The following is a 12,899-nucleotide window of genomic DNA, read 5'->3' as shown; positions in this document are numbered from 1 at the left end:
TACCTATTCACTCAACCTCTTGAAACCTTAGTTGGCTCATGTATACCTAACTTCTACACCTTACAGGTAGTAAAAGGTCTAAGAAGTATCATTTTGTCACTGATAAAGATGTATAGAAATCTAAACTATTATTATTGAGATATCACTAAATATTACTTTCTTTTTTATTGCTAATATCAGTAACGCATTTGTACCAAATTGCCCATTAGGAATTTAGAAATGATGTTCTTTCCTTAATATCTGTGAACAGATACAATTAGAATGATGTAGAGCACACAGTCTCAGGTCACAGGTGACTCTCACATCTTGTTTTCTGAGTCGTTTGGGCATGGTGCTTGAATATGAAAAGACAAACAAACCCACTAGCCCACACCCCACCTGCATTTCTGAACAAATAGCTTTCCATTTTCCTCTGATGATGATGGCAGGTTTTTTTATTCAAAGATGATCTTTTGATGTATACTGGCTTTACTGAAAGTTATCTGCTTAATCAGTTACCAGATGGTATAGGATCATTCAATACTTTTTCTGTGGATTTTGGCATTTCACTATTTTTTTTTTTTAAAGAGTTCAGTCAAAATTTTTAAGATTTTTAGCTTGATCCTGCCTCAGGGGAAATTTCAAGGAAAGAAAATCAGCATACCTTGGGGTCTAGACTAAAAACGTTCTCCATAAATTCAGGAAAGGGGATTAGGGTGTGAAGTTGGGAAGACTTTACCACTTTTTCCAATGTAACTGTAGACTGGCATAAGACAGATTTCCAAGAGAAGAACAAGTTTATTAACTACACACTGCTCATACACATGGGAACACCCAGAAATGAGTAGCTCCAAGGGGCAGTTTCAACTTGTATACTTGTATACTTTCTTAGGCTAAACAGAAGAAAGGAGTGTAGGGCTTCCTGACCTGTGAAGAGAGCAAGTTCTAGAAAGTTGATCGGAACAAGTATGGCAAATAAGGGTTCGGTATATTGTAAGCTTTGTTTTGCAGTTGTAAGTCAGTGCCTTCTCCAATGGAAAGAGTTATTTTCTTCCTGGGAGACATGTTTACATATGAATATTTACTTTATGAAAGGAAAACTTAGTGAGCGCTTTTTAGAGCTTCTCTTGCATCTGCTGGTCCTCAGTGACCTTTTGTTCAAAATAACCTATACACCAAGGAGGCACAATTCAGGGTGCCATATTCTGGCATCCTTCAACATATATAATGTGTGTTCAGACTTTTTCAAGTGAACTCACAGGAATATTCAGAGATATGCTTGAATATAAAATGGAACTTACTTTTAACATTTCACTTTTCAAACATAGTAGAACAGGTTTATACAAATTTTATACAAATAATTGTAGCTAATAAACAGCGTTTTATAGTTTACAGATTGCTTTTGCATGGAGTGAAGTACAGGTCTCATTGTAACAATATTAAAAATGAAAAAAAAACAGACTGAGGTAATTTATAATTGCCTAACATTAATCAGCTAGTAGGTGGCAGAGTTAGAACAATACCTGGGTTATCTCTCTAACACCTTGCTGCCTCTTAAGCTTGTGAAAAGTTCTCACCAATGAGAAATGAATGAACTCTTATAGGGCAGAAGAAGAAATATTTAGTACACCATCGGAGGTAATATACTGAATTATAGTAATAGCAGCAATGCCTTCCAGCTGTGGTACAGACTTGAAATTGCTTAACTGATTTTTTTAAGGTCCTATAAAGAGTTAGAGGGAGTAACTAGATTCCCAGTTTTCTGATGAGGAAGCTAGAGGCAAGCATGTAAGTAATTTAAGTAGTATTAAATAACACAATGGATTTGACCCACTTAAGATAGTTTCTTCTTCTTCTTCTTCTTCTTCTTCTTCTTCTTCTTCTTCTTCTTCTTCTTCTTCTTCTTCTTCTTCTTCTTTCTTCTTCTTCTTCTTCTTCTTCTTCTTCTTCTTTTTTTAAGATTTATTTATTTATTATTTTAAAGTTGGGCAGGGGGAGAGTGTGCATGCCAGCCCAGTCCTATGCGCAAGACCAGGGGAGGGGCAGAAGGACTCCCTTCTGAGTGCAGAGCCTGACATGGGGCTCCATCTTACCACCCTGAGATCATGGCCTGAAAATCAAAAGAGTTGGACATTCAACCGACTGAGCAACTCAGGTGCCCCTAAGATAGCTTTTTCTAGTTAATAACAAAACTGACTACCTTGGTAATGATAACTCTAAAGTATTGAATGCTTACTCTTTTTTTTTTTTTTTTAATTTATTTTTTTATTGGTGTTCAATTTACTAACATACAGAATAACACCCAGTGCCCGTCACCCATTCACTCCCACCCCCCGCCCTCCTCCCCTTCTACCACCCCTAGTTCGTTTCCCAGAGTTAGCAGTCTTTATGTTCTGTCTCCCTTTCTGATATTTCCCACACATTTCTTCTCCCTTCCCTTATTTTCCCTTTCACTATTATTTATATTCCCCAAATGAATGAGAACATATAATGTTTGTCCTTCTCTGACTGACTTACTTCACTCAGCATAATACCCTCCAGTTCCATCCACGTTGAAGCAAATGGTGGGTATTTGTCATTTCTAATAGCTGAGTAATATTCCATTGTATACATAAACCACATCTTCTTTATCCATTCATCTTTCGTTGGACACCGAGGCTCCTTCCACAGTTTGGCTATCGTGGCCATTGCTGCTAGAAACATCGGGGTGCAGGTGTCCCGGCGTTTCATTGGAATGCTTACTCTTTATTAGATACTATACCAAGTACTTTATGAAAATGAGCTAATTAATCTCCACACCAACCCTTAATCCTTCATTTTTAGGTGTAAGGGAACTTTATAGATTGGTTAAGTAACCTGCCCAAGGTCACACAGCTAGCATGTGGTAAGATAGGATTTTAACTCAGCTATTGGGACAACTGAGTGGCTCAGTGGTTGAGCGTTTGCCTTCAGCTCAGGTTGTGATCCCAGGGTCCTGGGATTAAGTCCTGCATCGGGCTCCCCGCAGGGAGCCTTCTTCTCCCTCTGCCTCTCTCTCTGTGTCTCTCATGAATGAATAAATAAAGAATCTTTAAAAAAATAAACTCAGGTATTGAACTTAAAGCCCTGACTTAACTGATGTGAAGTGTTGGGGTTCAGGAGTGAACAATCAAGAAAGAATTCTTGACATCTTCAGTACAAAAACGGTGGTTTTATCAAAGAATGGGGACAGGACCTGTGGGCAGAAGGAGCTGCACTGGGGTCATGGCTAACTATATACTTTCAAGTTAGGAGGGCGTTAGGGGTAGTGTAAGTCTCTAAGGAATTTGGGAAGCAAGGTTTCCAGGACCTTGAGGGGGCTAACTGTTGTTGAGAAAAGATCATTTACTACTGTCTAGTAAAACCTTAGTCATGAGACCCTTCAGATTTGTATCAGTGGGCCATATGCTTGGAAGATGATTGCTAACATATATCTTGGGGAAGTAGAAATAAAGGGAGTTTCCAAAGTTATTTTTATAGGATCCAGATGTCAGGCTAATGTTAAGCATTGGATGAGTTCCTTTGTAGTTTAGCAGACATCCCCTGGCAGCCCCCACCCCCGCAAGAGTCTTTTAAATATATAAATTGGAGTTCCAGATTCTTGTGGGTTGGAAACAAGCGTCACTAAAGAAGGATTGAAAATGTCCCATTAAGAAATACCATATCCTTACACTATACTCTACCCTCACATATATGGCTCCTTTGCCTCATTTAGGTCAAGAAGATTTTCCTTTTCAAATATAAATACATTGGGATGCCTGGGTGGCTCAGTCCATTAAGGATCTGCCTTCAGTTCAGGTCATGATCTCAGAGTCCTAGGATTGAGCCCTATGTTGGGCTCCTTGCTCAGTAGGAAGTCTGCTTCTCCTTCTCCCTCTGTCCTTCTTCCCCACTTGTGCTTTCTCTCTCAAATAAATAAAAATTTAAAACCAAACAAAAGCTAATATCACATATAAATATATATCTGAAGAGTACTTTGCTTTTTAACCATTCTCACTTTATTGTTCAAGCTGAGCTTGACCATAATGAATGGTAGCTTTTGTTGCTTTGCTGATAGGAAAAATATTTCGTCAAGAAAGACTTTCTTCCAAGGAAGACCATACATTGTTCTTCTAGGCAATCAAATGTTTACATCATGGTCTCTGAATATATATTCTCATGGTGTCTGAATAGATTTGGCTATAAATACGTTTAAAAGTATAATAAGATAAGGTCGCTAGACTCTGGTTAGGACTGGTATAGAAGGCAAAGTTGTGAGAGAGACTCTGAAAGAGACAAGGTAGGAGAAGGATAAAGATGTGCCTACTTTATATAATTTTTCTTGAGTTCCATTGGTAATATAGTGCCCCAATAATTTACTGCTGTCTTTGGCAGAAATGCAGACTGGTGTGTTGTCAGTGCAATGGCTGGAATGTCAGGACTAATTTGGAAGTTTGAAAACTGCCGCTCATCATTGTAAGACCAGTGTTGATTTTCTGGCATTTCCCATCACTGGACAGAGTGGGATAGAGCCCAAGAAAGTGTATTCTTTTCTTGGTTTTCCCCAACCTCTCTGTAGTTCAGTTTGAATACATAGAGCTATTCTTTTGAGTTGTAGATGTGGATATCTAGAAAGTATTCTCTATGAAAATGTCAGTGAGCCTTCTTGCTCAACTGTAGACCCCAATAGTCATTTCTTACTGCATTTTCTTGAGGCATTGACAGTGAGTGGAACATTCTAAATACCAGACCAAAAAAGCCCTCCTAGCAAGAGAATGCCTAGAAGACCACACCCCACTTGTCCCCTTCCCTGCCCATAATCCTGTGCTGAACACATACCGGCCCCCACCTGTGATCATGTACTCTTTCTGCCTGCTCTCTTATATGTACCGCCTGATGAACCTCTCTTTAGAAAACTTTAGGTATCCATCTTACCAAGTGGAGAAGTCAGTTGTTAAGGCTTGAGCCTGCCACCTCCCCCAGCTGCAGCACCCAAAATAAATCTTTTCTTTTTTCTTTTCCAAACTGTCATCTCTTGAGTTATTGGCTTCTCTTGCAACACGTTTATCTGGAGTTTGTTCTGCAACAGTGTTGGCAGACTAAGCCAAGCAGCTCTGCTTTTGATTTGTCCAGCCCCCTGGAGATTCCCCAGGAATGGAGCAGTTGGCTGCAGCAGTACCCAAGGGTTTATCCATTTATTTCCTGAGTTAGTGGCTGTGATAGATCATTTGGTAACAAAAACATCTCCCAATCAGTGTACCTTCTGTACAGTATTCCAAGAGTTTGTTAGTCTGAAAACTAGAGAAGATGGTTTATGTAATAAATACATGAATAGTCTGAAAGCTTCATTATAGTAAAGTCCAAATATTAAACATGTATATATATATGTATATATATATATATATATATATATGCAGGCAGTAAATAAATTGGAAGGCAGAAGGAAGTGAAATATTACAAATTCTAGCTTTTCTTCCTATAGAGAAAGTAGCTTTCTGTTACTTCTACAGAATAGCTGACCCAAAGTTTTCTGATGAACATCAGGAATTTAGTATCTAATTTCTACAGAATAGCTGACCCAAAGTTTTCTGATGAACATCAGGAATTTAGTATCTAATTAAATTCACTTCATACCTAGCAGTTTTCAGAGATTGATTATGAATAATGTTTAAGACTAATGAAACAAACAGAAGGTATTCGCAAAAGGTGTTTAACTGGAACTTTTAACATTCTTGATTTTTAGCAGTGAAATTTACTTATTTTGAAAGTTTTCTTTTAGTTGAAATGCCATTTGTTTTCCTGGTTGTAGTTTACTTGTGAGCAGAGAGATAGTTCTGAGTCCAAAAGCTACTGATTGTTGAAAACTACCCCGGGTCTTTTTAAAAATAGAAATTGATAAGCTGATGGTAAAATTTGTATGTAAGCAGAAGGACATAGAATAGCCAAAATGATATTGAAAAAAAGAAAGCAAGGGGCTTACATTATCTGAATTTGAGACTTACTCTAAAGATGTCATGATTAAGACAATGTGGCATTGGCAAAAAGATAAACACATAGATCAATGGAATAATACAGTATCCAAAAATAGACCCACATATTTATGGTCAAATTTGACAAAGGTACCAAAGCAATTTAATTATTTTTATTTTTAATTGAAGTATAGTTGACATACATTATTATATTAGTTTCAGGTGTACAACATAGTGATTCAACAATTCTATACATTACAGAATGCTCACTATGATAAATGTAGTCTGTCACCATACAATGTTATTACAACATTATTTACTGTATTCCCTATGCTGTACTTTTTATCCCTGTGACTTATTTATGTTATAACTGGAAGTTTGTACCTCTTAATCTCCTTACCTATTTCACCTATGCCCTCGCCTCCCCTTTCCTCTGGCATCCACTAGTTTTTTTCTCTGTATTTATGAGTCTGTTTCTGTTCAAAGCAATTTAGTAAGGAAAGGAAAATATCTTCAACAAATGGTGTTGAAGGATACCAGAGAATACCACCCCAAAATATGCTGCTTTGACATAAGGATTATTTTGAGCTAAAGGCAATTGAGAACCAGCAGATGCAAGAAGAGCACTTGAGCTCCTCCTAACTACCTAAAGATTAAGCATAAATTTCCCCTTTTAAGGGAAATTTTCATTTGTAAAGATGTTTCTGTAACAGAAAGAAAGCTACTCCAGACAACTCTTATCACCCATGGACTCAGGTGATGTAGATGATGTGTTCACCTGCCCATGAATGCTGAATTTATTCTAGAAAATACCATTTTATACTAATCCTAGCTAGCACTTCCTGACACCACTAGTACCATATTGGCTTACTTTGTCTCTTCTTTTTCCTCCAATCAGTTTGATAAAGGCTACTCTTACAATATCCGTCATAGTTTCGGAAAGGAAGGCAAGAGGACAGACTATACGCCTTTCAGTTGCTTGAAGATTATTCTAACCAATCCACCAGGCCAAGGAGATTACCATGGTAAGTGCTTCTGCTGGATATGTGTTTGTGAAGTATAGAAACCCATGGGCTCTATAGGAAACAGAGACATAGTAGGATGGCTTTTTGCATCATTGCATCACCTGTAGCTTATGTCAGTCATCAGTGTCAAGCCAGCGGTCTGTTACTCTTCTAGTGATCTGTCTCATACTGAACTAGGTCAGCAAGGGAATTTATTCAATTGGCGCAGATGGTTCTGGACCAGGCTCTTCAGTTCTGTTTCCCCCTTCATCTGCTGCTTTCTGTTTCTCTCATGATTAGAAGACTGATGATACAGGTTCTTCAAAAGTTTTTGAAATTGAGTACCTTGAGTTTTAGAATAGTTAATTCATAAATTTTCAAAAGACTGCCGAGGTAAGGTGTGTTTTATTCACATTGCTATTATCTGATAAACAAAGATTAAGTGAGGAATTTAGGAAGTTGTGGTATCAAACCTCTATCAATTCGCCTCAGTTTTTGTAGGTTAAAAAGAAAGTCTAAACTGGTTTTTGTGGGTTTCTGAGTTCAACTTTTTTTCTGAAATAGTTCTCTGAGCATACCTTTAAAAGCTCTTCATTTGTCTGGTATGTCAGAGAATGATTTTAATAGTCTGTATTAGTAAATATTTTAGATTACTAAAACTTAACTGCAGTACGTGTTGAAACCTTTTTTTCTTTTGTATTTTTTTAAAAAAACATATATAAGGATGCTAATAATTGTTTTAGTATATTGAATGGAATTCTTTTTTAAAAGATTATACACTTTTAGGCTGTTAGAGATCACCATCAAATAATCACAAACAGAATTTTAAGGAAGACGTTTCATGCATCCAAGCACTAAAAAATGCCTTTTCTTTCATATCTAATAGATGAAATGTGGCCATACTGGTACACATAGTGAGTGTTGTCAGTTACTTAGGGTACTTTCAGAAGTGCAGATTGTCAGGCTCATTTTCAGACTTATGAAATCAGATTTATTTGCAAGTGTCCTGAATAATTTTTGTCTTCTAAACTTCGAAAATCATTGACCAGATACTTCTATTGAGAAAATCTAATACTTTTCTTAGTAGCCACACCAAGCAGTTAACTTACATTTAGTTTGGCCTAGTAAAACCCCCAGGATTCCTCTATCAATGTCCAGATTCTAGAACTCCCTTATGTAGTTAACTTTTATTAGCTAAAATACAGGATTTTATATTGCTTATTTCTATGAAATTGAATCTTATTTATTCCAGTCCATTCTGTTTTATTTTTTAATTTAAACTATATCAGTTTAAAAATAACTTACTTTGCAATTATTCAGTAAACTCCTATTATTTATTTGAAACATTGATCTGTCCTTTTTTTTAATGAATAAACTTCATGTTTTTAGAGTACTTTTAGGTTCATAGCATAATTGAGGAGGAAGTACAGAGTATTCTCACAAACTCTCTGCCTCTATATTTGCACAGCCTGACCCACTATCAACATCATACTGCACCAGAAGTAGTTTGATACATGTGAACTGAGAAGAATATGTCATCTGCTGTTATCAGATATGGCCATTTTATAGATATCAATTATATTAAATTAATTGATGGTGCTTTTGAATTCTTTGATTATTGTTGCTGATTTACTACCTGCAGGGTCTATCCATTTCTGATGGAGAGATGTTGAAGTCTCTAATAGTGGATATATCAACTTCTCCTTGTAGTTCTACCAGTTTTTGCTTCTTGTGTTTTGATGGATACACATAAAGGACTGTTAAATCTTCCTGGAGTATGCATCCCTTTATCATTATGTAATATCCTTGATAAATTTCCTGCTCTGAAGTTTTTATATTACCTTACTTATGCACTGATGTTCTTTTCTTTAGGTAGATCTGAGTTTCTGGCCCATGTCACTTTCCTTCTCATTGAAGAACTTCTTTTAACATTTCTTGCCTAGCAGGTCTACTGGCAATAAATAATGTTAGTTTTTTTAAATTTTAAATTCAATTAGCCAACATATAGTACATTATTTCAGATGTAGTGTTCAATAATTTATCAGTTGCATACAACACTCAGTGCTCATCACATCATGTGACCTCCTTAATGTCTATCACCCAGTTACTCTATCCCCCACCCACCTCCCCTTCCCCTCATTTTGTTTCCCAGAGTTAAGTGTCTCTTATGGTTTGTCTCCCTCCCTGATTTTTTTCCCATTCAGTTTTCCCTCCCTTCCCTTATGGTCTTCTGCGCTATTTCTTATATCTACCTCTGAGTGAAACCATATGATAATTGTCTTTCTCCAGTTGATTTATTTCACAGCATAATATCCTCCAGTTCCATCCATGTCTATGTAAATGGTAGATATTCATCCTTTCTGATGGCTGAGTAATACTCCATATTTGTGTGTGTGTGTGTGTGTCTGTACATACATTTTCTTTATCCTCTTTACCCATCTGTCAAAGGACATCTTGGCTTCTTCACAGTTTGACTATTGTGGATGTTGCTGCTATGAACATTGGTATCAGGTGTCCCTTCATTTCACTACATATGTATCTTTTGGGTAAATACCTAGTGCAATTGCTGGGTTATAGGATAGCTCTATTTTTAACTTTTTGAGGAACCTCCATTCTGTTTTCCAGAGTGGCTGCATCAGCTTGCATTCCCACCAATAGTGTAAGAGGGTTCACATCCTCAGCAACATCTGTTGTTTTCTGTCTTCTTAATTTTAGCAATTCTGACTGGTGTAAAGTGGTATCTCATTGGGGTTTTGATTTGTATTTCCCTGATGACAAGTGATGTTGAGCATTTTTTCATATGTCTATTGACCATTTGTATGTCTTATTTGGAGAAATGTCTGTTCATGTGTTCTGCCTGTTTCTTGACTAGATTATTTGCTTTTTTGGGTGTTGAATTTGATAGGTGCATTATAGATCTTTGATACTAGCCCTTTATCTGATAGGTCATTTGTAAATATTGTCTCTCGTTCTATAGATTGCCTTTTAGTTTTATTGACTATTTTTTGTTTTTTGCTGTGCAGAAGCTTTTTATTTTGATGAAGTCCCAATAGTTCATTTTTGCTGTCATTTTTTGTTCATCTGAGAAAGTCTTTATTACTCCTTGTCTTTTGAAGAATAATTTCACAAGGTACAGAATTCTAGATTTGTGGAGTTGTTTCTTCTCTCAACACTTTAAATATTTCACTCCTAAAGCAATAAATAAAGAAACAAATAATTCACTCCATTCTCTTGCTTGAATGGTTTCTGAGGATAAATTATAAATATTATTTTTATCTTTGTTTCTTTCTAGGTAAAGTGGTTTTTTTCCCTGACTTCTTTTTTTTTAATAATAAATTTATTTTTTATTGGTGTTCAATTTGCCAACATACAGAATAACACCCAGTGCTCATCCCGTCAAGTGCCCCCCTCAGTGCCCGTCACCCATTCACCCCAACCCCCCGCCCTCCTCCCCCTTCTACCACCCCTAGTTCGTTTCTCAGAGTTAGGAGTCTTTATGTTTTGTCTCCCTTTCTGATATCTCCTACCCATTTCTTCTCCCTTCCCTTTCACTATTATTTATATTCCCCAAATGAATGAGAACATATAATGTTTGTCCTTCTCCGATTGACTTATTTCACTCAGCATAATACCCTCCAGTTCCATCCACGTTGAAGCATTCCCTCTGACTTCTTTTAAGATTTTTTTCTTTATTTTCTTTATTTTAGGTATTCTGATGTATGAATATGATATATCTAAGCAATATTTTGGGGGTCACACTGCTTGGTGTTCTTTGTCTTCCTGAATCTGTAATTTGGTGCCTGACTTTATTTGGGGAAAATTCTCTGTCACTATTGCCTCAAATATTGCTTCTATTCCTTTATTTCTTCTTCTGACATTATCATTACCACCTTTCACAGTGTCCCACAGTTCTTGGATATTCTATTCTTATTTTCTTAAGTAGTTTTCTCTTAGTTTTTCAGTTTTGGAAGTTTCTATTGACATTTCCTCAGGCTTAGAGATTCTTCCTTCAGCCATGTCTACTAATAAGCCCATCAAAAACATTTTTCATTTCCATTTCGGATCTCTAGCATTTCTTTTTGATTCTTAGGATTTCCATCTCTCTGCTAATATTACCTGTGTTTACACATTGTCTACTTTTTCCATTAGAGCCCTTTAGCATTAATCAGTTATTTTAAATTCTTGGTCTGATAATAACAGTATCCCTGCTGTATCTGACTCTAGTTCTGATATTTATTTGTTCAGTCTCTTCAAACTTTATTTTTTGCCTTTTGATGAGCCTTGTAATTTTTTCTTAAAAGGTAGACATGACATATTGGGTGAAAAGAATTCCAATAAATAGGCTGTTAGTATAAATATGGTGGCAAATAGGGAAGCGGAGAGAGTGGTGTTCTGTAGACCTGATTAGTGAGCCTGTGGCCCTGGGCTATGAATATACTTCAACAGTGACTCTGAGTAGGTGGGACAAAATGGATAGAGGAGCCTGGAGTTGGGTATTCCGTCTCTCCTCCACAGGTAGGTTAGGCTCTGATAAAATCCCAGAAGTTTAGGCTCAGGTAAAATAGTTTGAGGACAGGCCTTATTAAGAACAGGTTGCTCTAGAGTATTAAAATGGTTACTTTTCCCCCTCCCCATGCCAGAAGCATGATAGAATTTCTGTTATTAACCATGAGCACCTGATAGAGCTCCTGGAAGTTAAGCTTACAAAAGTATAGGGTCTCCCTATGACTAGGTCTCCTTGGAATTTTTGACTCTCATATTTGTCCAGACTTTAGGAATTTGTCAGTTACAGGTTAGGTTTTCCTACCCCATCACTGGTTTCTCCAGAGATTCTGTTTTGGTATGTTTTGATTCTCTGTATCTGCCTCTCTTGGGAATCAGTGTTGTGCCCTGTGTTCTCACATCTCTGATGAGTATAAGCAGAGTTGTTAATTTTTCAGTTTGTTTAGCTTTTTCCTTCTTAGGACACAGTGGTGGTGTATAAGCCTCTCATGTGCCAGACTGGAAACCAAAAGTCTCTGTCCTTTTAGTCTTATGTTATTTGCAAAACTATTTAGTCCCTTATGTTGATCTTATTTCATTAAGCAGCACTGCTTGGAATGTTGTTCAACCAGTTATGAATCTATGTATAACCATATTCCAGACTATGTGTATCCATCTCTTCCACAAACGTATGTTGGAAAGCTTGTCAGATATGTAACTGGGTGTGCATTCACTTCATTTTCAGTTACCTAGTTCAACCCTTTCCAGTTTTGAAGATCATTTTCTCTGATGTGAAAGATAGAAACAAAATAAACAGGAGTTACTGAGTTTTATTTTCTTTCTGTCATCTGTTAAAATAACACCAGCTTCTCTAAGTAGTAATTAGTACCTTGGCAATCTTCATTTTCTTCTTTGCTTTGCTCTTTGTTACCTTTTTCATTCAGATACAGTCATTGTTTCAAATGTAATTTGGATAATTCAATAATCTGCTTTTCTGTATTCTTTAGTAATTCTGGGCTTAACCAAGAATTCCTTGTGCAGCCTCCTTTCTTTCTTTCTGGGATTTTTTGCAATTTCATTCATTATCAGGTTTTGGGGTTTTTGTTTTGTTTTGTTTTGTTTTGTTTTTTTTTTTGAGAATCATAACTATAGCTAATACATGTTGAGTGTTTACTATGTGCCAGGAGCATATAAAAGCTTTATTTTCCATTCTTAACAAGAGTTCTGTTAGTGATTATTTCTCTCACTTGATAAAAAGTGAAGCTGAGTCAGCACCAATATACAAAATTTGCCTGTGGTCTCCCACCTAGTAAAGTAGTAAACTGAGATTAAAACTCAGGCATTTTTAGCTCCAAACTCTTAACCGGATGTTACACAGCTTCTCAATATGTTTATTTATACTAAAAATTATTACAGTTTTAGTCTGAATGAAGTAGAAGCTGTGAATTTTGTGAATTTCATTATTTGT

At 36.4% G+C, this 12,899-nt stretch overlaps 1 protein-coding gene across 1 annotated transcript in view; it reads left to right on the top strand.

Moving 5' to 3' along the window:
• Window positions 1-12,899, top strand: part of PRIM2 (DNA primase subunit 2) — a 311,113-nt gene that overhangs the window by 248,726 nt on the left and 49,488 nt on the right. Inside the window, exon 11 of the mRNA XM_077903522.1 lies at window positions 6,844-6,970. Coding sequence (XP_077759648.1) covers window positions 6,844-6,970 — 127 coding nt within the window. The remainder of the gene's footprint in view (window positions 1-6,843; window positions 6,971-12,899) is intronic.

Source organism: Canis aureus, chromosome 7 (assembly GCF_053574225.1).
Source record: "Canis aureus isolate CA01 chromosome 7, VMU_Caureus_v.1.0, whole genome shotgun sequence".
Classification (NCBI taxonomy): Eukaryota; Metazoa; Chordata; class Mammalia; order Carnivora; family Canidae; genus Canis; species Canis aureus.
This window is presented reverse-complemented; position numbering and strand designations above follow the sequence as displayed.